This window comes from Eublepharis macularius, chromosome 2, assembly GCF_028583425.1.
Source record: "Eublepharis macularius isolate TG4126 chromosome 2, MPM_Emac_v1.0, whole genome shotgun sequence".
Classification (NCBI taxonomy): Eukaryota; Metazoa; Chordata; class Lepidosauria; order Squamata; family Eublepharidae; genus Eublepharis; species Eublepharis macularius.
In genome coordinates this window covers 99,001,081-99,026,030 of record NC_072791.1, presented here as the reverse complement: position 1 = coordinate 99,026,030, position 24,950 = coordinate 99,001,081, and the positions used below count along the sequence as shown (strand labels likewise).

Sequence of the window (24,950 nt, the reverse complement as noted above, 5' to 3'; positions counted from 1 at the left end):
AACATTAGTCAAGTATTTTTAAAGCATTATCTTCATTAGAATAACAAAGAAAATACTTTATTGATTAACAGTCATAACTCTTATCCTAATTACAACCCCCCCCCAAATAGTTAACTGTTGAAACAACAAAACTGACTTTTAAGAAAACTGCAAAGGAATGTAACTTTCAGCAAGGCTATACAGTTCCGTAAACCTGACCTATTCTCCTGACTTATTCTCCTCTGTATACTGTATATAAAGAGGTATTCTTAGCTAAAAAGAATAGTTTATCATAAATAATAAGCAGTCAATTAACAGTATCTGACCAGCCAATCTATCAGCATACCAATCTTATGGATTACTGCAGAAGGCTCTTTTCAGCCTCCTGTATGCTATTTTCTTTGGTTTCTCTGTGGTGGCTTCCAAAACAGTTTGTGTGTGTGTGTGTTTTTAAAGACACTCTTCCTAAAAGGCAAAACAGAATTATAGACATGGATCCTAGGATTCTGTACCTTCTTTCCACTTGTGGTCCCTCTTTGTCTGCTGTTGGGGCAGTCCTCCATTGTGCAGCACATATTCCTTTGGTGCTAGGTACTTCTATCCATGGGAAAACCCAAGATCTTTTAAGTTTCCAAAAAGCATTTAGCATGAGTGGAATGTGCTCCCCAGTGGAAGGACAAAGGGAGCTCAAACAGAAAGAACATAAAGAATCCAGGCCAAAAGAGAGAGAAGGGTTTATCAAAGAAAGATAACAAAAAAAGAGATGTCCACAGAACCAGTTTGGTGTACTAGTTAAGAGCAGCGAGACTCTAATCTGGAGAACCAGGTTTGATTCCCCACTCCTCCACTTGAAGCCGGCTGGGTGACCTTGGGTCAGTTACAGCTCTATGGAGTTCTCTCAGCCCCACCCACCTCACAGGGTGCCTATTGTTGTGGGGATAATAATAACATACTTTGTAAACTGCTCTGAGTGGGTGTTAAGTTGACCTGAAGGGCAGTATATAAATTGAATGTTGTTGTTGTGGTTGCTATTAAACATGGACAATTAGGGAATATGTTGCATAGACACATCTACCCAATACTTTTTGTGTTGATGTAAAAACATCTATGCCCCTTATGTGGTTCAGGTGATATTAATTATGACAGCAGATCTCTTATTTTTCAGATGATTTTGCTGATTTTCCTGAACCACACTGGAAGCCCCTTCACAAAATGGATTCCTGCACCACTGCCAGTATAATGTAAAAATGAGCTCAATTATAATCTTTTTACTGAGTGCTGAAAATAAACATAAAGTGCTTACTACATGTGCTTGATGTGGGAAAGTCCCATTTACTCTTTAGGAAGACAGCTGACAGAAATTTCCAGCCACAGAGGTAGTGAAATTCAAGAAAGGAAACTAGATACCTCAGCTGGAATCTGGAACACGTTTACTCACAAAATTCTCAAGATGTTATAAATAGCAGCAGATTGTTTACTGTTATTCACAAATGGTCTCCTATATATCCAAGAGAAGTGAATAGGAACATGTAGGATTTTGACTGCTCACACAAATTGAACATGTATTTATGTAGAGTTTCTTCATGACAACTAGAGATGGGGATGTTTATCTATGCCCACATTCCCCCACTGAAGCAGTCGATGTACCAGCATTTGTTCACTGAATTGGAAATTGGGCTGGCTGAAAGTATCAAGCCACCCTGGCAGGCTCTAAGGTGTGGTTTAGAGGAAATACTGCCAATTCTTCAACCAGGCTCCAGAGATTATGTATGTATGTGTGCCCCCTTGGATGGACCCTGAGCAAGCATGTGGCATGTGCACTTTGTCTCATGTCACCCATGCATGGTCCAAGACATCACAACTGAGAAGTACCTCTGCAGAGCCTGCTTTGAACTACTAGCCTTGTCCCATGTTGGCATCTCCTGTAGGTTTGGTATTCCAAGTGAGAACTTGGGTCACTTGGGCAGTGAACTAGCCTTGGTTAGAACAGTAATTGTTAGGTAAGTTTTCTTCAATGAACTTTATCTGAAAGGCTTCTTTATTCTCTCTCTGTTCAATTTAACAATTCTCTGTTCAATTACTGAGACCAAGTATTTGGTCTCAGAATATGGCCTTTTAACACTGAAGAAGCCTGTTCCTCCTCATAGAAGCTCTGCATATGCCTCAAAAACAACTAATATATATAATACAGACTGGAAACTACTGTAGAACTCTGGACTATGTTAACCCTGGAAGCATGTTTGAGGGTCCCCCCACAAATGTTCCCTCATATAGAATATTCCCTTCATGTAATAAACTAGCAAATCAGAGAGAATGGTTTAGCATTGCCCTCTTTCTGAAGTGCTGGTGAAAATGTTCCCTTCCAGGTAATCAAAATTCTACCATTTCTACTGCTTTTAGGTGGATAGCTTTATTGGTCTGCAGTAGAACAGGATTTGAGTCCAGTAGCACCTGGGAGACCAACAAGATTTTCAGAGTGTAAGCTTTTGAGAGGACTCAGTGTTCCCTTCTTCCAAGCTGGTCTCTAAGGTGCCATGGGACTAAAATCGAGTGGAAAGGCAAAAGCAAAACACTCAAAATGGAAAGATTACAGACATTGAAGTGTGCAAGCAGAAAAAGGAAAACAACAAAGCTAAAAAAACATCTAAAGTACTAAGGCTTTGGTCCTCTGACGCAGACGTTGCATTGTCAGGCTAAAAGCACAAAATTCAAAATTCAAGAGGATGGTCCTGGAAATGATCCATAAACAGACCAGACAGTGAATTAGAAATTTCTTCTGACTGACCTATATTACTGACCTATATATATAACAGGGAGTGTGTGTGTGTGTGTACACACACACACTGCAAAGGCATCACAACTAATTGTCTATTCCTGAGATAATAAAGGCTTGGATTAAATAGTAAGCAGATGAGAAGATACCTTAAACAACTGGAATGGTCATGAACTAGCTGATGTAATGGTAGCAGAGAAGTAACATTTCTTTGCCACTATCACTGCTACTTCATGGGTCTTCCAATGGGCTCTATAGCACAATCTGTCAGAATTTGTGCATTTTCTGCCAGCATCATTCCCAGTTCTCTTGAGGTTACCCAGCTCCATGCTGAACTAGAGAGCTGGGTAATAGCACAATTACAAAATAATGATCATAAACAAATGGGAGAAAAAAAGATCAGAGACTTACTAACTATTTAAAAGTTCTTATGTCCTCCCTTTGAAGATTTGTTCATTAACCATTCATTCATGATGCTGTAACAAGCAGCCAGCTGGCAGACAATTTTCTGCCAATTAGGCAGGAAGGCAAAGAATGAGACAAATTTTTAAAGGAAGACTAGCCCTGAGAAACCTCAATAATGCTTTGACTGTCCAAATAGGACAGCCTGATGCTGAAATTTCATTTTGCCCTTCAAATGATGAAAATCACGCTTGAAAATGAAAGGGAAAACTCCTACATAAAACCACAGAATACAACAGGGAGTCATCAACTAGACTGTTTTTAAAAAGAAGAGGAAAGGAATTGTGGTAATTCCAGACTAAATGCTGAGTACAGAACAAGCTAATGTGAGAAAGAGAAGGGAAAAGCTACAGAGAAAAGGACAACTTGGATTCAGTTCTCTCATCCTCTTCAGGCAGGCGATGGGTACTATCAGAGCCATCCATTCAATACAGCATGCATGGCTTTAATGTTACATGAAGCTGCAGGCATAAGGCTCCAACACAAGGCCAGGGACTTGATCCAAAGAAGGGTCCACACACAGAAGGCTGCTTCTTGGGGGTAGGATGCTCATGCTGAATCAGAGGGTTTTGAAACTGTGTATACAAAAGTATGTTCCATGGCTTACATGAAACCAAAAGATCTTGATAGTTCCAATAATTTTAACATTGTAAGTAAAATTCAGGTGAATACTAGCAGGACAGTCACTTCAAAGGGCATATTTTGTGTGGTTTGCAACCTCCCATCTTGCTCACATGCTCCTGCCACCTCCACTTGGGAGCTGTACCAGTTAATCTCCCTTGCCTCCTTGTTCCTCCAGCCTTACTTAAACAGTGCAGCATGCCACATATGTTCCATATAGCTCCCTTTCTCACAATACATCAGCCATCATTAGCCCTAGCGGCACTGCTTGCTTAGGCAACCAACAGAAAGGAAAAGCTGAGAATTCTGTGAAAGTCTGGGAGGCCCAGTAGCACGTGCATGGCTAGCCACTGATGTTAAAGAGGGCCGGGGAGCAAGGGGTTAGCTGTTCTATCATCCATGATGACATGGAGGACAGTGAGGGCAAGAAAGCAGCAAGGAAGGTGCAGAAATATATGCAAAGTGGAAGCAGAAGCAGTCCCAGGTGGCAAAATATCTTGAACTGCCATTGTACACTAGGACAAACCTTATACATATTTCTTAAGCTTAAGTTAAAACAATTCTTAAGCTGAAGCTCACTTACTAGGAGTTTTATTGGTCTTTGAAAAATAAATAAGGTCCTGTGTAATTCTATTTTTAAAAAACATCTCTCTTAATTAACACACCTTAAGAGTAGTTATTGCTTTTGTCATGATTCTATTTTGGGTCATAACACTTGAGTAGAGCCCTGAAATATTTTACAAATCACAGAAGGCCTGGGCATCAGTGAAATGTTTGCTCTGTAACTTAGAAACAGGAAAAATACCCTATGTTGTAGCAGTTGTCATGGTATCATTTTCCTAGGAATACTTCACATGACAACTTCATGTAAATTATCCACATAAGAGGAAGGGAAAAACACCCAACTACTGCTTCAAGTAAACACTCAGAATTTCATGCAAAGAATTTTAAAAATAGAATGGCAGCAGTGCCAAGGCAGTGGTGTTTAAATTTTTAATCTACTTCTTTTATTATTTGAAAACATTTCTCTTTTATCCAGGGTTCAAAGTGACTTAGAACATGCCCAAGTAATTATCACAATGAGCGTATAAAATTAATAATAATAAAAAAATATGAATTAGTTTTAAGTATTAGATGCAGACTTGATCATAAAACATAGCTAAGGAGAGTCATATAACTCATTTATAATCAAAATAAAGCAATAATGACTTGGCCAAAAAACTACATTTTCTTCACCAAATACAGATAGAGTAGGTACCAAGTAAATCTCAAGGAGAAAATGACTGCACAGATATAGTACCACCACTGAGAAGGCCCTGTTTCTGATCATCATCAGAAGGTGGAGGCACCTGAACCAAGGTCTCTCCAGAAGATGTTAATAGATAGGCTGGTTTACACAGGAGAAAATGTTCCTTCACATACCTTGGGCCCAGACTGTACAAGGCTCTCATATGGCCCAGCACTACTCCTTCCCTCCCATTAGTAGCAAAGCTAGATGACCCAGTAATATATAACTACCATGGGCCTAAATCTCAAACCATCTTCCCTCTTGTAATGTCTCTCCAACTGTTGAGGCAAAAAGGGAAACCTCATATGGGATCAATACTCCTTGATGGCCTGCCATCAGTGATATCAGAAAAAACATTCCTCATTTGGAAGAGACTTCTACAATGAGCAGCAGATGAATATGGCTTACTTGGAGTAGGGATTCCATTCCCCCAGTGGGGGTGGGAGATGCTCTACTTTCACCCTACACCCACCACCACCACCAATTACCTGGCTGGCTGGGGGGAAAGTGTGGGAACAGGCCTCCTGGGCAAAGTTTCCTGCTAACGTGCGCTCATGCGCAATTGTGCACAAATTTTAACTGTACAGCGCACAGCTGAGAAGCCCAGCACACAGAGGGGTGCCCTGGGCTTCACCTTCCTTGTTTCCTGCCCCAACTGCCTGCCTGGTGACACCTCGGCCTAGGCCTCGCCTTGGTGAGATCCTAGCCTGGTGCGCCTGGCACAGCCCCGGCCCCAGCCCCCCCCCCAGCTTCCCTTTTTGCTGCCAGAAGGGCCTGGTCTGGCCCCAGCCATGGCGCAGAGGAAGAGGGAGCTGAAGGCAGCGGTGTGGGACAGGCAGCCTCGGGGCATCTCCGTTGTGTGCCCGCAGCTCCAGGAGCCGGCAGTGGCGGCGGCGTGGGGCTGATGGCCTCGGCCCACGAGTGTCTGCATGGCCTCTTGGCTTGCCTACCAACCCGTCTGTCCTTCCTCTCACGGGGAACTAGAGGAGGCGGCAGCGGTGGGTGGGCAGCCTCGGGGCCTCTCTGCCGTGCGCCCACAGCTCCAGGAGCCGGTGGCAGTGTGGGTCTGGCGGCCTTGACCCACGAGCGCCCGCACGGCCTCTCAGCTTGCCCACCGAGCTGCCTCTCCTTCCCCTCACGGGGAGCTAGAGGTGGCGGTGGCGGTGGGCGGGCAGCCTTAGGGCCTCTCCGCCGCATGCCTGCAGCTCCGGGAGTCGCCAGTGGCAGTGACAAGGGACTGATGGCCTCGGCCTGTGAGTGCCTGCACGACCTCTTGGCTTGCCCGCAGAGCCACCTCTCCCACCTTAGCTGGCTTGCATGGACACTGTGGTTGCCAACTCCAGGTAGGGAAATTCCTGAAGATTTGGGGAGTGGAGAGGGAGGAGATTGAGAGTGTCTTCTTCATATTTTCTTTCCCTGTGTCTCTTTCCTCATTAGGTAAAGGTACCTAATGAGGAAAGAGACACAGGGAAAGAAAGAGAGGGTGGAAGTTGAGGGTGTCTTCTTCATATTTTCTTTCTCCGTGTCTCTCTCCTCATTAAAGAAAGAAATAAAGAAGGAGTGCCCACTGATGGGCACCCAATAACAATGCCTCAGACAATTCAAAAGTCTTTTAATCAAATGGATTCTGGTTGTAGAAAAGGCATGGCCACTATGGTTGCCAGCTCCAAGTAGGGAAATTTCTGAAGATTTGGGGGCTGGAGAGGGTGGAGGTTGAAAGTGTCTTCTTCATATTTTCTTTCCCTGTGTCTCTTTCCTCATTAAAGAAAGAAAGAAAGAAAGAAAGAAAGAAAGAAAGAAAGAAAGAAAGAAAGAAAGAAAGAAAGAAAGAAAGAAAGAAGAGTGCCCACTGATGGCACCCAATAACAATGCCTCAGACAATTCAAAAGTCTTTTAATCAAATGGATTCTGGTTGTAGAAAAGGCATGCTCAAAATTGCTGCTCACAAAGTAGATTTCTGACTCACAACTCTGCACCGCTTAGAGGGAACATTGCTCCTGAGCGCACTGCCAGGGCGGCAAAACAATGACACTTCCTGAGAGTGACATCATCGCACCGCCCCAAGAGCACTCCCGTACTTTGCAGCGGGCCCCTGCACCTGTGTGATGATGTCACTTCCCAGAGTGAACAAATGCTTTAAGTTCCCCTGATATACATCTGACTCTGAGTCCAGTTCTGCACCAGTGACCTAGCGTGTGTTGGATATCTCATGTAGTTACACCCTGAGATCCAACTTGGTGTACTGTGTACTTTTCCCAGAATACAAATGTATGAATCACTACCAAAGCTACACTAAAAAAAATAATGTGTGAATTAGAATCCTGTTGGAAGAACGTATACTTAAAATTTCATTTACAATTCTATTAGTGGCATTTCTAAGGGTTCAAAGCAGGCCAAATCAGTGTAGGATCCAAAACAAACACAAGGAAGTTTGTTGGTTTGCTGAAAGGAGACTTTATGCTTGCTTTCTTTGAACAAGTCTGGCAGTCCATTTATTTTTCAATAGCCCTGTTTCTGCTTGAGGCGACTTTATGATGGGAGGAGAAAATCAGTACTTCCTCAACACAGAAAAAGAAGTAGGATAAGTGAATATGGATGGCCCAAGGTGGCAACATCAACATGCTGTTTTCCATTTCATCTCAGGAGGATTCATTATCACACTGTAGCTCTGTAGAGATGCACATAAAATAAGCAAAACAAAATAAGAGATCATAGAAATTTAGTCTCTGTAATTGGTTCTTTGTGAAATGTAATTCATGAAACTATTTTTTAAAACTGGGCTTTTTCTTTTTTGTAATTGCTATAATATTTGTTGTTGCAGTAGCTATAGTGCTACTTATTGTGCACATATTCTTACTGCTTCCAGAGGTTCAAAGTAGTTATTAACTCATACATTAAAAATAAAATATAGCAAATTCAATAAACTTCTTAGTCAAAATTAATGGTAAATTATTCTTACACAATCTTCTTTGAAATTAATGGGCGCTCTGCTATAGCACCATTTTCTTCTACAGATGGTATTCATTTCAGTAGTGGTTGTGTAAGAGACTTTTTTATTAGATTGTGTTGCCTTTTTGTGTAACAGAGATGAATATATATATATTCAAATCCAAACACAAGACCACAGAGAAGACTCTTATGATCTATTTATACAAACACATCAGCATCCACTGGCTTCATGGATGTGGATTTTTTTGCAGTAGGCTATCTTGGAATGTAAATTGGTCTCTGTAACACAGTGACAGGACTGGTTTGCAATGTGATCCCAGGTAAAGTCCTCCAAATATATTGGTATATTATCTGAAGGAGGGTGATGACTGGAATGCCAAAACTGACATCCTGTGTGGCAAACTGGACATATGACAAGAACACCACTCTCATAACTTATGTGATTGAGGACAACTACCCTTGTATACACATCTTTTTTTTAGTCACAACCACTGATGTGCTTTATTTAAATAACTATGTATTTTAGATGCTCTACCACAACAGCTTCACTCATCTGAACAAGTTGCCACCCTGCAAACAGGCAAAATCAACAACTGCCTATACACACACACACACACTCTGTTGTGGTCCCCAACCTATGAAGAGGTTAGGAAGTAGGCTTGCCATCCCTCCTCCCCCAACTGCCACTCACTGGCCCCAATCTCCTGGCCAGCAGTGGGGGAGAAGACACAGACATGGGGAAAGCACATGCATGTGTTCCCCCATTGCACCGGTGACAAATGAAATCCCAAAGAGTGCTGAAGCAGAGCTGAGAGAAAACCGCCCCTTTGGAGGCAGTTTTCACTCAGCTCCACTTCAGCACTCAGAGTGACTCCTCCCTCTTCCATCATGCTCATTTTCTATCAGTGCATGTGTGCTGAAGCGGAGCTGAGTGAAAACTGCCTCCAAAGTGGTGATTTTTCACTCAGCTCTGCTCCAGCACGTACCATTCCTTGTCACTCCAGAAAATGACATCATTTTCTGGTGTGACGGAGGAGTGCGGGAGTGTACGCACATGCATGGGAGGTGAGTACCCTGCTATCCCCACCCCCACCCCCTGCACCCCTGCTTCAGCCGCTGGGACCCCTGACAACCCTATTAGGAAGGCTCCCACTCTCCTGGCTTTCTGCAAACTATGTAAATCTGAATTATCCAGGAGAGCTTTTTTCGTCAGATGCATGCAGGGTATGAAGAAACTGGCCAGAGATATATAGGTGGTGAGTGGAGGGGGGAGAGGGTACAGGGAGTGAGGGTCATGTAAATGTAAATAAGTTACAAGAAGTCATGAAAGAGGTGGAGTGCGCAATCCAGGCTGGCTGTGACCCCTCCCCCACATGGGAGAATCTGAATGGAATGCCTGAAAGGCAGTTACTTCTGGTAATGAGATAACCATTCATAGTCTCTATTCAATCCAAGTCTGACTGAGGGCCAAGCTACACATGACGAATGACACTTGAACAGCAAGTGTATTTCTCCCTGTTCACTTGCCCTCCACTCGATCCACTTGCCGTTCAAGTGTCATTCGTCATGTGTAGCTTGGCCCTGAGTCAAATTTATATATGAGTTCTAATTTAGCAGCTTCCCATTGGATTTTGTTTTTTAAATATTTCTGTTGAACTACAATAAAGTTGGTTAGTATTAAAGGTGCTACTGGACTCTTTACTGTTTTGCTACTGCAGACTAACACGGCTAACTTCTCTGGATCTATTCCTGTATTCTATCTGTTGCTGAAAGTATGTTCCTACTATACAGATTTTGCATTGCATATCATGTTTAATTGTTTATGCTTTGTTTCAGCATTGTTTTAGCTCTGGATCAGATTTCTGTTTGTCTTCAAATTTTATGCAGACCAGACCCTACTAAACTGTTTATTGAATGTCCCAGCCATTGATCGTATTGACTTACCCTATGTAAGTTGCCCTAAGTCTCAGTGAGAAAGGCAGACTGTAAATAACGTAAATAAAATAAATAAAAATTAAGGAAAGTGAATGTGACAGCTCTAACCACAGCAAACAACGAAAAGCCTTCGGACCTGGACTGCATAAAACATTGCACAGTTCAAATTTAGGTTGGAATTCAGAAGGTTATTCCTTTTTGCCCAGTACAAACTTGTAACATGAAATCTGGGCCAGACCCCCTATGCCACAGTAAAGTGTATCTTGCTTAGACCTTATTTCCGCCTCTTAGATGCATAAAATTCTAAAACAGGTTTCTAAAACAATCACAACAGAACAAAAAGCCCCACACTTTCTTTTTCCATCAAAGCACTAAGACACTTCAGTGTAACAGAAAAGTTTCATACTACAAGCAGGGCTTTTTTTCAGGGGGAACGCGGGGGAACGGAGTTCCGGCACCTTTTGAAAATACTCGGCAATAGTGCTTGAAAATAATATGATTTCAAAGAATCCCACGTGTTTCTTCCTTATTTTCCTCTTGAGAGTTCCGCCACCTCTTTTCCCAGAAAAAAACCTCTGACCACAAGTATTTCTAAAACTAATTATGAGCAAATAAGTTGTTACCGGTATTCTTAAAACTAATTACAGGCAAATAATTTGTTGCTGAACAAAATATTATGCACTTCTATAGCACCTTTAGAATAGTGGAGAAATCAGTATTTTATTTTTTGCCTTCAGAATAATCCTTTGCCAAGGTGTAATCCACTTTGAATAACCAACTGTAAAGGACATCAATACTAAGCATTCTAGTTTAACAATGAGAGCAGTCTATGTGGGAGTACTAACAGTTGTGTAGACATCTTCTACTACTAAATCAAAACCCAGACATGAAAAATGTCACATTCTAGTTTAGCATTTGCTGTCTCATTGTACATTGTTCAATGGTCTATGATAACAATAAGTTTTCTATCATTATGATTCATAAAGTAACCCTCTCGCACCCACTTTGGATCTCAAAAAGAAGACAATCTCGGCTATGTAAAGGCAAGCAGGTATCTTGTGTAGTTCTGCCTACACTACAAAAAGCCACAAGCCAAAAAGCTATTATAGCAAAAAGGGGGGTTTTTTGGCTTTGCACATCAGCGTCTTGCATGGGGGTGGGGGGCATTCCAACCTGTAAGATAAACTGGGTGTTATTCCCAAATTGGTGATGGAAGGCTGGGACAGAGCTTTCCTAAGATCACCTAGCAAGTTTCTGTGGCTAATATGAGATCTGAATGCTCAACCCTCTTCGATCACGGCTCTGTTCTAAGGTTCTTTTTGCACTAGGACTTTAAAGCGTTTCAGTATCTGTTCTTCCCATGTTTGCAGGAGTTTCACACTTGCAAAGTAGTCATGGGATGCAGTACAGATGTTTGTCTACAGTATCCCCAATTTTTTCCCTGCAGATATATCACAATTTTATTTTGAAGCCACTGCCAAGTCGCATCTGGCCTGATTAATGTCAGTGTGAACTCTATACTCCCCTTCTGCTTCTCTTATCCCACTCTCCTTTTCCCCAAGAGCTGGTGGATCTGTGTTGAATTAACCACTTCCATCCTCCTTAGCTCTCTGAATTCCTTTTCCGCCATTTTTATCAGTAAAGTGAGGTAGGTGTCATAAGGCTGCTTCTCCATTGGCTTCCATTCTCCCAGGTATGCCCATACTCTCTCTTTTTTTTTCCAAAGCCAGGAAGGATTCCTAATGTTGCTGCTTATTCCCTGCTGGCTTTAAAAGCCAGGAAAGGGTTAAATGGCTGCTTTTCCCTCGCTCCCATTGTCTTCTGCTAATGCCCAAAACCCCCAAGTGTTTCGCACAGCCCTTTGCGAAACAAAGCAGCAGGGAAGCTGCTGGGAAGGGATGAAACTGCAGCATTTTAATCCTTCCCTGGCTTGGCTTTAAAAAAAGACAGTGGAACAAGCATGAAAATTACATGTTTTCCCCCAGAACTCCGCTACCAATTGCCTCTCCAGTGAGCATGGGACAGCCCAATAAGCAAATACAGGGATGGGGGATGGGTTCCAACATTGCAACTTTGTGTGTTATGTACCATCAAGTCACCTCTGACCTATGATGACCCTATGAGTGAAAGACCTCCAAAACATCCTATCATTAACAGACTTGCTCAGATTCTGCAAACTAGAGAATGTGGCTTCTTTTATTGAGTCAAGCCATCTCTTTTTCATCTTTCTCTTTTATTGAGTCAAGCCATCTGTTTCTCTTTTCCTACTGCCTTCCACTTTTCCTAGCACTATTGACTTTTCTAGAAAATCTTGTCTTCTCATGATGTGACCAAAGTACAATAACCTCAGTTTTGTAATTTTAGCTTCTAGGGAGAATTCAGGCTTGATTTGATCTAGTACCCACTTATTTGTCTTTTTGGCTGTCTATGGTATCCACAGAACTCTCCTCCAGAACCACATTTCAAATGAATCAATTTTCTTCCTGTCAACTTTCTTCACTGCCCAACTTTCACATCCATAAATCGTAATGGAGAATACCAGTGTTTGGATTATCTTGATCTTGGTTCCTAGAGAAACATCTTTACCTTTAAGACTCTTATTTAGCTCCCTCACAGTTGCTCTTCCATCTCCTTCTGATTTCCTCATTGCAGTCTCCCTGTTGGTTGATGACTGAGCCAAGGAATAGAAAATCTTGGACAATTTCAATTTCCTCATTATCAACTTTATTTATTTATTTTATTATATTTCTATTCTGCCCTCCCTGTGAACAGGCTCATGGTGGATTACATCATTTAAAACATAGTCATAACAATGTTACATGAGTCAATAAATACATACAAACCCTAAAAATATTTAAAATCTTAAGTAATTACATAATAAATAATTAAGAGGAATATCAAGAGGGCAGCCACCACAATATAGCTTATACATATCTTAACTCAGATAAAACCTTGTAGGCAGTACTACTACACTCTCCGGGTGTAGCAGAGTGGTGGTAAATACAGTGGTGATGAACACATCTAGTGAGATAGATTTAAAACATTCATCCACTCCCTTCCCCTTGCATGGCCAGTGGAGGCCTAGCACAGCCTCATCCATATGCCTGGCAGAACATCTCCATCTTACAGGCCCAGCAAAAAGACAATAAATCCTGCTGGGCCCTGGTTTCAGTAGACAGAGAGTTCTACTAGGCCAGAGACAGGATCTCAGTAGTCATTACTAGAGATGGGCACGAACAGCAATACGAATTTTAAAAAGCCACGAACAGTGCAATCAGCTGTTCGCGAACAAGCTGTTCGTGAGGCCCCATTCTAAACGAACAAGTGGTCGTTGCAAGCCTCGTTTGTTGCTGTTCGTCAAGCCAGACAATCCAGCACCTGCAATCAATTCCCTTGGCAACCGGAGGCAGGGACTGCCTGCACTCTGTCTGAACTCCTGCTGTTGTCCTGGAAACCCCAATCTAAGCCCAATGTAGCTTGATCGGCAGGTCTTTCTTTCAAGTGTGGAGCTCCAAATTTGTTACAAGGGAGCAAAGAGCAGGGGGAAGGGGGGCTCCCAGCTCTGGTTTTGCAGACAGTGAAGGAGAGACAGTTGCTGTTGGCATTTTGAGAGAGAGAAAGGGAGAGTGCATTGGAGCTTCAATTTTCTTTGTGTGTGGTGGGATAGGGATCTACCTCTTCAAGTTCCAGGGCTGCTGCCAGGCTCTGGGCCAAGCTATTATTTATTACTGGTACCTTTCCTGCTGCCTGCTCAGGTAGGGTTTCTGGGAGTGCTGCAGTAGGGATCTTGATGGCTGGAGGAGAGCCTGCTGGCCCCCACGAACAACGAACATTGAACATGTTCATGAACAGGTCATGTTCGTCAATGTTTGTTGTTCATTGTTCGTGGATGGCAACGAACAATGAACACCGTATTCTTTTCTGTACGTGCCCATGTTTAGTCATTACCTTTTTCTTCTTGATGTTCAGATGTAATCCTGCTTTGGCACTTTCTCCTTTAACCTTCATCAGTAGTTGTTTCAAATCTTCACTATTTTCTGCTAGTAATGTAATGTCATCTGCATATCTCACATTGTTAATTTTCTAAAATATCTAAAATCATTAATTTTCAACATTACTACGCCTGCTCAAAGAATTGCAAAACTCTGAAAGCCCGAAGCTGCACCGAGGTTTCAAAGCCTGTCTAAAATGAAAAACAAGATGCCAAATTGAAACTGCCTCGGACAGCATAGAACATAGGGGTGCCATGCCAGAGCCATTGCGATTGTGGTGAATGCTCATAAATGGTGGTTTAAACCAAGTGTGAAAAGGACCACAGTGGTAATCACCAGCAACTGAACTGAAACAAGGAAAATAATTACTAAATCTGTTATAGAAACACTGTCCAAGGCCCAGGCCAGATATTTTAAGACTTTCTGAGGGGATATTACAGTCAGCTAGTTTCCAAATATCCTTCTTTCTGAAATTTACAGAGGAAAAACTGGTGAGATGCTTTGGATTCTTTCTTTCTTTCTCTTTCTTTTTTTGGTATCATCACTGATTGCCCGAACAGTTTTTCAAGGCAGATAAAGAATTTATGTTAGGAAGATGTACTTTATTCTTTAAACTGAAGTTTTCTTAAGAACGTCCATTATAAAGGTTATTCAGTCGGCAACATTCCTCTAAGCAGTCCCCTGAAGAGATCAAGATGTGTTATTGCAATATATCCAGGAAAATATTAAAGAAAAAGAATGGAGGAGAGAACAACACAGAGTTATAGTGAAGCCAATGGCACCTTCTCTCTGACTGCCTAGATTTGCCATTTCACCACAAGCAACCACAGTTATTTCCTGTTCTAATTATGAGATAAAATTGTGGTCTCTTTGTCAGGGCTACTTTTCTTTCTGTCTATCCAATATTGTTTCTTGGATGTCTTACAATTTCCTTTAATTTCTTGTGGTTGACTCTTAATCTCCCACCTTCTGATTTATTCATTTTCCCTTTTACCACCTTCCATCCCTTGCTGAAAACTGGATATTGCTGACTTCAGCTCTTTATTAATCATGTGTCAGTCCATTATATGTCTGTGGGTCTTTTCAGATATTGTGACTTTCTCAAGAAGTCAGTGTAGTTGTTTCTCAGTCATTCAAATTACATTGTCCTTGGAAACAATACTATGAGGAGGGAAATCTCTGCTTATTGGCACTCAAATTGTTGCCTTTACAAAGAAAGTGTAATTTTTCTTCTGGCAGAAACCATTACAGTTTGCCTAGCTTTCTCAGAGGGTGGCCCTTGAGACAGGGTTACTTGTGTAAGTTATTTCATAGTACCAAAGACATCACTGATTGTCATGCAATAAGTTATCCTCTCATGCCACTTGGAATATCTCTGAAAAATTTCCCATGGTTTGTTCTCACCTTGTCCAGAGCTTGAGCATATGCCTCACCAGAATGCTGTGTAAAACAACCTTGTTCCAGCAGCAGCCCTTTTCTACTGGGTAGGAACAAGGGACTATTTAAAACATTTATTAGCAGGCTTCTAAGGTGTTCAAGGCAGCTGACAGTGTAAGATATAAAAACATAAATATATTAAAAAACAGAGTTAAAATGGTTAAAATACATTTAAAAGCTGTCTTAAATAAAAGTCTTCAGCTGCTTCCTGAAGCTAGAGAGTGAGGGGGAAAGACACACTTCCCTGGGGAGAGTGTTCCACAATTGAGGGACTGTCACCAAATAGGTCCTCTGCCAAGTACTCACCAACCAAGCTACTAATAAAGCACTAGAAAGCACTAACCTCATGGAAAAGGCACCTTCATCTATAGAGGTCCAAAATCCGATGCTTTCACTGGCCCATTCTGCATGACATACTTTAAGCCAGCAATGCTGAGCATTCATGCTGATCTGTGCCAAAATAGCTTCCCATCATTCTGCATCGCATGACCTCAAGGCAATTTGATGTCTGCTGACGAGTTGAGATTAGAGATGGGCACGAACAGGAAAAAAAACTCGAACACGATGTTCATTGTTCGTTGCCATCCACAGGGATTCACGAACATCGACGGACATGACATGTTCACGAATATGTTCATAGTTGGAGGTTCGTGGGAGCCAGAACAGCCCCCTTGGGACTTAGCTGAACTTGAGCCGGGGAAAGGAGAGTCCATGGGTCTCCTCCTTTCATGTCATGTTCTCTTCACAGTGGCAAAAACTGGACTGTCTGCTAGAAGCTAATTGAGGAGTTACAAACTGACCTTCCCAATGTCCAATACCCACCAAATTTGCCGGGGAAATAGTCCTCACTGTCCTCTGAAGACCCCCCAAGTTTCAGAGAGATTGCACCCCAGGAAAGGCATGATCCATGGATCTCCCCATTTTTTTGCATGTGTTGTAACGTTGCAGTGTTGGAACCCATACCCCCCACTCTGTATTGGCTGACTGGGCTGTCCCATGCCCACTGGAGTGGCAATTGGTGGTGGAGTCCTGGGGAAAAACACATACTTTTCATGCTTGTTCCACCAAGCCAGAAAAAGGTTAAAATGCTGCTGCTTCATTCCCTCCCCTGCTGCTTTGTTTCACAAACGGCAGCGCTTGGCCTTTTTCCTTTTTGACATTAGCAGAAGCTTGAAACATGCAGAGAGGGAGGGAAAAGCAGCCATTTAATCTTTTCCTGGCTTTTAAAACCAGGAGGAATTAGCAGTAACATTAGAACTCATTCCTAGTTTTGAAAAAAAATGAGAGAATGCTCATATCACCAAGGGAGGAAGGGGAAAGCAGTCAATTGACCCTTCCTGGCTTTTAAAGCCAGTAAGGAATAAACAGCATCATTAGGACTTGTTCTTGGCTTTGACAAAAAAATAAAGGGAGTGTGTGCATACCCGGGAGGAAGGAAGTGAACGGAGAAGCAGCCTTATGACCTTTACCTTGCTTTACTGACAAAAATGGTGGAAAAGGAATTCAGAGAGCTGAGGAGGGTGGGAGTGGTTACTGGTGGACAGACCAATCAGCTCCAAGTGAAAAGGAGGGGGGAAGAGAAGCAGAATGGGAGTTTTTGATTTTTGACTTAGAAAAGATCTTTGTTTTGGCAAAATTTATTGTCAGCAACTCTTGGGCACAAAAGATACAGAAATCAGTTTCTTCAGGCCAATTGGGGTTCGGCTGAGGAGAACTAAATCATCAGAATATAGAAGCACTGACAGTGGTTGGTTTGTTAAAAATGGTATATATATTGAATTTGCAACTAAATCACCCTGTTCCAATATTTATTCTTGCTGGAGATTTTAACACAAGGATTGGCAACAGTAGCAGTGTCACCTATAAACCTGAGATATGGACTGTCAAAGCACCTAATTTACTAGAACTCTCAACTCATGGAATCTCAAAAGATGCTGGTATTAATTATTCAGGGATCAAGATTAGAGATGGGCACGATCCGCATTACAATCCAAAAAAACCCACGATAATGGCAATCGCGCGATCGTGACTCAGCAGATCGTGATCAGCCACGGCCAACGATCCAGCGATTGGGAGGGGGCTGGATCAGGGCTGGATCATGCTCGGATTGGGAAGCCAGACACTCAGGTGCCAGTAATCTATTCCCGGGGCAATTGAGCCAGGGGAATGCCTGAGCTGTGTTTCCCCTCCTTCTGTCGCCCTGGAAACCTGAATGGAAGCCCAGCTTTCCTTGATCAGCAGGGCTCCCTTCCAACCACGGAGCAGCAAAGCAGTCACCAGTTGGGAGAAGACACCCAGGGGAGGGAGGGGGAAGGGGGTGTTCTGTAGCCATGGGCACTCCAATCTCATCCCCGCAAACCCTGATAGGCAGCTCTGATGGCCAAACACAGATGGCCAAACACAAACACAGATGCCACCGGCATCACCCACCTTTTCTCGCCAGCGCGCTCCTTTTTGGCCTTGTGGGTGGGCACATGGGGGGTGCTACCGGCAAGCAGCCAGACCCCCTGCCCCCTGAGGGGAGGCGGCTCGTCGCCGTCTCCCAGTGCCCACTGGGCCTGGTGGCCGCCACCAACACCCACCTTCCCACATAGCTGGGAATAGCAGCGCGCCCCGCTTTGGCCTCCACGATCCACGATCCACGGATCGGGAACGGGAGATGATCAGTGTGGATCGTTTAGTTGGGATCATCACCGGCGCCGATCCACGATCAGCTGGATCGGCAATTTTTTTTGGATCGTGCCCATCTCTAATCAAGATGTCAAACTTAGTGGCTAATTTAGTTTTCAGAATCTTAAATGGTGACACCCCTAGTTACCTTGGAGGGAGAGTTTACATATTGTTCAAATAAGAGGGCAAGCACTTCTTTAGGATCTCCAAACAATATAAAACCAGTAAGGAAATTCCCAATTGGACATCTATTTGCCAGCAACCACTACCCACTACAGCTCTCTCTTCTCTCTGATACCTCTCACAAGGTTAAAGGAAATAAATCCACTACTGTTATGGTCTGTAAAAAATGGAATTTGCAAATGGCCAGAGACCGCCAGAAAATACTAGGGTCCAAAGCAGCCAAAGAACTACAAACTTCAATAATCCAAGCTGACTATAATAAAGTTAATTCTGCTGAAAAGTTAGATCAATTGGTTGGTCTTTTCTTTTCTGCTCTAGTTAAGCCTATTAGGAAAAACAGAACATCAGCAAAAAATATTTGGTTTGATCACGACTGTCAATCACCTGTGATTGAAAGAACAGATCGTGAGAGGGAGGGCAGGAAGGGTATGAGCCCATCTGTGGGGAGGGCAGGGTATCAATCAATCAATCAATCAATCAATCAATCAATCAATCAATCAATCAATCAATCAATCAATCAATCAATCAATCAATCAAGAAAGAAAGAAAGAAAGAAAGAAAGAAAGAAAGAAAGAAAGAAAGAAAGAAAGAAAGAAAGAAAGAAAGAAAGAAAGAAAGAAAGAAAGAAAGAAAGAAAGAAAGAAAGAAAGAAAGAAAGATGAGGGAGCCATCTGGCAAGAACTTAGATCTTTTCAGCAAAGTAACAACCTAACATCTGATATCCCATTGTCCACCTGAAAAATTACTTCAGAGATAAATTCAAAGACATTGAGAGAGGCCCCACCTGTTCTTTCAATATTGGTATCACATAGCTACCTGAGTGGCACCCAGTGACCCCCAGAGAAGTTCTAGCCATAATTAAACAAATGAAGACTGGAAGGGCCCCTGGGTAGGACTTTCTTCCGGTTAAACTCCTCAAGTTAGATGATGATCCAGCATGGTGGGCAGAACTATTAACACCCTTATTTACCAAAATTAACCCAAACTGGAATAAATCCTGAAAACTGAATCATAGAATCACAGGTTTGGAAGGGACCTCTAAGGTCACCTAGTCCAACCGCCTGCAAAATGCAGGAAATTACCAAATACCTTCCCCCCTCACACAGTGACCTTTACTTCATGCCCAGAAGATGGCAAAACTCTATCAGGATCTCTAGCCAAACTGGCCTGGGGAAAATTGCTACCTGACTCCAAAGCTGCGATCAGCCTTACCCTGGGCATGTAAAAAGGGGCCACGAGAATTAAGCACTGATGTAACCCTTCTTGCCCTCCCTCTCATGATCTGTCTAGGTTCACAGAATAAGTAGTACTGTCAGATGACCATCTAGTCTCTGCTTAAAAACCTCCAAAGAATGAGTGCCCACTACCTCCCGAGGAAGCCTGTTCCACTGAGGGACTGCTCTAACTGTCAGGAAGTTTTTCCTAAATTTTAGACAAAAACTCTTTTGATTTAATTTCAACCCATTGGTTCTGGTCCGACCTTCTGGGGCAGTGGAAAACAACTCCACACCATCCTCTATATGACAGCCCTTCAAGTACTTGAAGATGGTTATCATGTTATCTCTCAGTCATCTCCTCTCCAAGCTAAACATACTGAGCTCCTTCAACCTTTCCTCATAGGATTTGGTCTCCAGACCCTTCACCATGTTTGTTGGTCTTCTCTGGACACGTTCCAGCTTGTCTATATCTTTCTGAAAATGTGGTGCCCAAAACTGAACACATACTTTAGGTGAGGTCTAACCAGAGCAGAGTAGAGCGATACTATCATTTCATGTGATATGGACACTACGCTTCTGTTGATACAGCCCAAAATTGCATTTGCCTTTTTAGCTACCATATTAATGGTGCCTTGGAGAAGCACTTTATCATCATTAAGTAGCAATGAAAGGATGTCCTAACCATGATTGCCAATAATGTGTGCGAAAGTTCATTCTTAATAGCATGGATTCTTAGCAGCACTTAGGGATACCAGGTCCTGTTACCCTTTTGATGTCCCATTATTCTCTCTGTGTCCCACATGTGTGCACACCCCCATGCCTGCATGATGACATCACTTCCAGATGACATTATTGCACAGGCGCAGGGGCGCACACACACTTCTCAGTGGGCTAATTTGAGCTTCAAACAGGTGCGAAATCAGGCAGCTGCAAAGCATGGGAGTGCTCTTGGGGCAGCGCAATGATGTCACTCCCGGGAAGTGACATCCTTGTGCCATTCTGGAGCGCGCCTGGGAGCCTGTTCTTGTGCTTTCCCCCCACTGGCCAGGTGAGCAATGGCAGGGGGGAGAGGGTAAAAGCAGGGAATCCCCTGCTCCCACTGGGGGACTGGTAAGCTCCTGATCCCACCCTCCATTCTCCACCACCACTCACTTGGCCAATGGGGGGGAAAGCCTGGAACAGGCCTCCCGGGCATGCTCCCAGGAGTGACATCCTCGCACAGGCCCCAGGAGCACTCCCAGGCTTTACAGTCAGCCAATTTGGGCCCCAGGGCCTGCGTGAAAACATCACTCACAGAAGACATGAAGAAAAATAAGTGCCAGGTCCCCCTCCCCCTCCTGCTGGGAGGGTAAGGGGACCCTAGCAACCCTAGCACTAGAGTAAGACAACTTTCCTGCTACCTACTTTCACTGCAATTTTCTGTGCCTCTTCAAATTGTGCATCTGCCAGTCAGTGGACCCAAAGGAACAGTATTTGGGAGCAAAAAGGGAGAATTACATATTATGTACAAATGTTTTCAAAATAATTTTTAAAGATATATTTGTAAAACTCAGAGATTTTATTTTGTTGAACTGGGAGTCTATCTTTTTTTTTGTTTATTGTCAGTATTTCCTTAAGTCTCAAACATCTATAGTACTGTATTTCACAATATTAAAATTTTAAAATTGTTGTTTGTATTTGTAAGTTATAAACAGATATTCAACACAATCTAATTAGTGCAGTTAACATAGGTCCTATTATGTAGAGGCTACATAAATTCAGGCCTACCAGTTGTCTCAAGCTTATGTCCTTCCCCCTGTGAAGTTCACACCTCACAGGGGGCCAATATCAGCCCTCTTGGGCAACCTAGGCACCTCATAGCCAAGCGGGAGGGCCCTGTTGCAGACAGACAGGACTATCCTTTCCCACCTCCTCAATAGTCTTTTCTTCATTCTCTGGCTTTTTCTCTTAGCCCTGCCCCATGGGGCCTGATGGGATTCCCCAGAAAAGTTATGTTCTCACTGCCCAACAGGTGCCTGTCCCCGCTGGCCCACTGGGAATGTAGGAGGTGCCCAATTGGCCTCAGCTGAGGCAAGCCAAGCTGTGCCTGTAGTTGCAGCAGCACATCCACTCCCTTCTCGAACAGACCTGCTTCCACCTGTGTCTCAAGTATCTGGGGCTTTGTGGGTGCAGCAGCTGCCCAGGTAAATCTGGGTGTGACACTGCCAGACAACTTAACGTATTTTTATTCAATTATGCTTGCACTATATTTTGTTGTAATTGTATTTTTGATTTACTAGATCTTATAATCAATGTAATAAAACTATTACTTTCTAAAAGGAGAAAGCCATCCAAACTATAGCACTGATTGCAATGCTAAATTAATGCTTGTGGCATTATTAATGCTTTAGATAAGTACTGACTAGGGGCCAAAAAAACCCACCTTAAATGTTTCCACCTGTTCCCTCTGGTTTCTCTTTCTTTTTCAGATTACAATTGTTTATGTTGCATCAGAGTCAGTGCCTGTAGTCAGGCAGTGGAGGATATGAGTCAAGTAAGAAGGGCCATTGACCCCTCCAAATGCCTGCCCCCACCTTGTTCTTTAGACTTTGGCCATTGTATCTATATCAGAAATGGCTCCTATTTCTGCAAAAAAGCAAAAGTCTGGTCTCAGGGAAAGGTTGTTAAAAGGGATTGAAGTTATGAGGAATATATGTGAATATTTCTACTTTTAATGAGCACCTAGTCCAGGAGTTTAAAACAATCATGAGGACTGGTTGTCCCATAAGAGGACCTTATTAGGAATTTTGGAAATTTTGGAAGGCATCAATCTGGCAAAGAGTCCCAAGGTCCCAACCAGAGGCTGAATCTGGCCTACCACTCAAGGACAGTACCAGTGGGGTCAAAAGGTGGAGCTCATGTGTCCCCACTGCAGAGCTGATAGGGCAGAGAGCTGAACAAAGTGGACAAAAGGAAGAGTCCGAGATAATACAAATTAATCTAAAGTGCACAGGCCTTTCCCTCTGTATCTTTGAGGGGATATCAGGAGGGACAGTGAAGCAAAAAAAGAGCAAACAACAGACTGACGAGTGTTCAGAGTGCTTGTGAGGCACAGAAAAACTTGTACTGAAAATTCAAGCCAAAATTGACTGGAAGCCTTGTGCTGTTGTAGCATTTGAGCCAGTGGCTAATCAAACTATACATTAATATGGGAGGACTAGTAAATTACGCAATAAGAATAAAGCAAAGAATAAATTTGAGAGCCAATTGGCATGGAAAATCTGAAAGCTATGATACACAGAAAAGTCCCTGGACCTATATTCAACATGAAGAGTCTCATTTAAATAACACCTGTTCATTTCTGTGAGAAATATGTTAAGAATGTGTCAAGCTGTGTTCATCTATGTCAAACTGTGCTAATAATGTGGCTTTCATGTAACCAAGATGTCTCTCATGCAATCCATATGACTAAGATGATATGGCATGGGATGTATGTAGAACATTGATGAGAAGGTAAAATAAGCAAAGTTTAAGGAACAAACAAGCTAAATCTTTATAACATAATTTAGAACCCAAATCAGCCCACTGAGCAAAAATCATGTATACAGAGGCCATAGATCTGGGAAGAAAATTAAACACACAATGAAGCTCTGGTTGTCCCATGAGAAGATAAGCCTTCATTACCTAATGTTCAATTGGTTTTTATCTTGGTCTTCCCAATCAAGCTTAGAATTTTATAAGACATTGGGTGATACTGATTTTTATTCGACAGCTGGTAAAATTTCTTATCATTCCTTGATAGTTGGATTAGGCCTATGTATTTTATTAGCATACTCTTGTAAGAAACTAGGTGTGCTTTGAGCAATAGAGAGTATATAGCATCATCTAGTCTTGTTCTGCCTCAAGTGTGTTCCACCAGAGGAAAAAGATCCCAAGTCTTCTGTGTTTAACTTGAGGTCATTACTATACTGCAGGTGATACTGAGTTGGGGGAAATGCCACAGGCAACACTGCAACTGTCTTAAAGGTGCAGCCCAGCAACTTCCTTTGCCTTAAAAGGGCACTATTTTTTAAAGCGCATCTTCTATTTCCCACATGATATGGGGAAAAAAATTATTTGGCAACAGGACAGAAGGGACAAATCCCATCAAGCTAGTAGAAACCTATCCAGTTGGCAATGCTAATCAGGGTCCCAGTATTGCCTATGACACTCCTTTCATACAATACAAATTCAGGGATAAAAAAGCCAGACACTCCAAAAACTATTTCAACAGTAGCAGCTAGATTTTTCTACAACATCACCCTCCCCTTCCCATTCCCTTTAAAGTTAACCTCGCAGGCATGCATGAAAAATGGAGCGCTGTTAATTATTAAGAGGGGACCTGCAAGAAGGGAAAATCTAAAAATTTCAAATATAATTTAGCTTATAACTGAGGTAGGATTGATGTTTTTATGTAAAATTCAAATTGAATTGACACTTTTTGTAAGGAATTACGGACATGGCATCTGCTGGAGTTGTCCAGTTTTTTGTTTTTGACATTCTTGTCCTAGATTTCACTGGTAGTATGGTACCTATCCTCTAAAATGAAATAAAGCCACTTAAGAATGTTTCTTGCTCTGGAAAGACAGCACTAACACATTAAATCAACAACTAAGGAGGGGAAAGGAAGTATACAAAAAATAACACCACCATAGGAACTGTATGTCCACAAATCCACACTTCACTACCTCTAGCATAATTTGTGAACTCTTTGATAAATTAATATTATAAATTGAGGCCAATTTCTTCAGTTGAGCAAGCCACTTTTTCAACCAGAATTTAAATGTGTATTGTCTGATTCTCTGACATTGTGTCTATACCTTTAGTTGCTCCTATACTTCGTATTCTGTGACACAAAGTTAAAAGAAAAATGCCTTAGTATTTTAAAGATTGCATGTATTTGACTAGATATAAAAAGCAATCAAATATCATTATAATGACTGCTCACAAAAAAGCATGCATACTTCTCCCCAATTTTCAGTATTTCATTAAGTAAATTAAAAAGATTGGTTTCAGGACACTTGCATGAATATTCCGAGGGTATCAAGCCATTACTCTTACAGCAGAATCTTTATAAGACTGTTCATAAGAACTCTCATCCTAGTAAAAATGTCTAGGACTGCATACCTTAATTATAAAAATAAAGATTAAATTTTTTTTACTTACCATTTGAGATTTATTCTTTGGACAGCCATTGATGTCTTCAATCTTTTCATTTGCTAAAAATGAGCAGAAAGGCAATTAGAAAAAAAAAACCTAAAGACACCTAGTGCAATACCCCCAGAGCACTTGTTGCAACTAAATCAAACAGCCTAACACTGTAGTTACCGAGGAAAAGCAAATGTGTGAAACACCGAGAGCCATCCGGCGGAATTCTTCTCCTGAGCCATTCCTCCAGAGACAGCTGGAGAAGGTCACCACAATTT

General features: G+C 42.3%; 1 protein-coding gene across 1 annotated transcript in view; it reads right to left on the bottom strand.

Annotated features, from left to right (window-relative positions):
* NAV2 (neuron navigator 2) overlaps window positions 1-24,950 on the bottom strand; it is a 377,156-nt gene that overhangs the window by 274,165 nt on the left and 78,041 nt on the right. Inside the window, exon 3 of the mRNA XM_054972286.1 lies at window positions 24,691-24,743. Within this exon, the coding sequence (XP_054828261.1) occupies window positions 24,691-24,743 (53 nt within the window). The remainder of the gene's footprint in view (window positions 1-24,690; window positions 24,744-24,950) is intronic.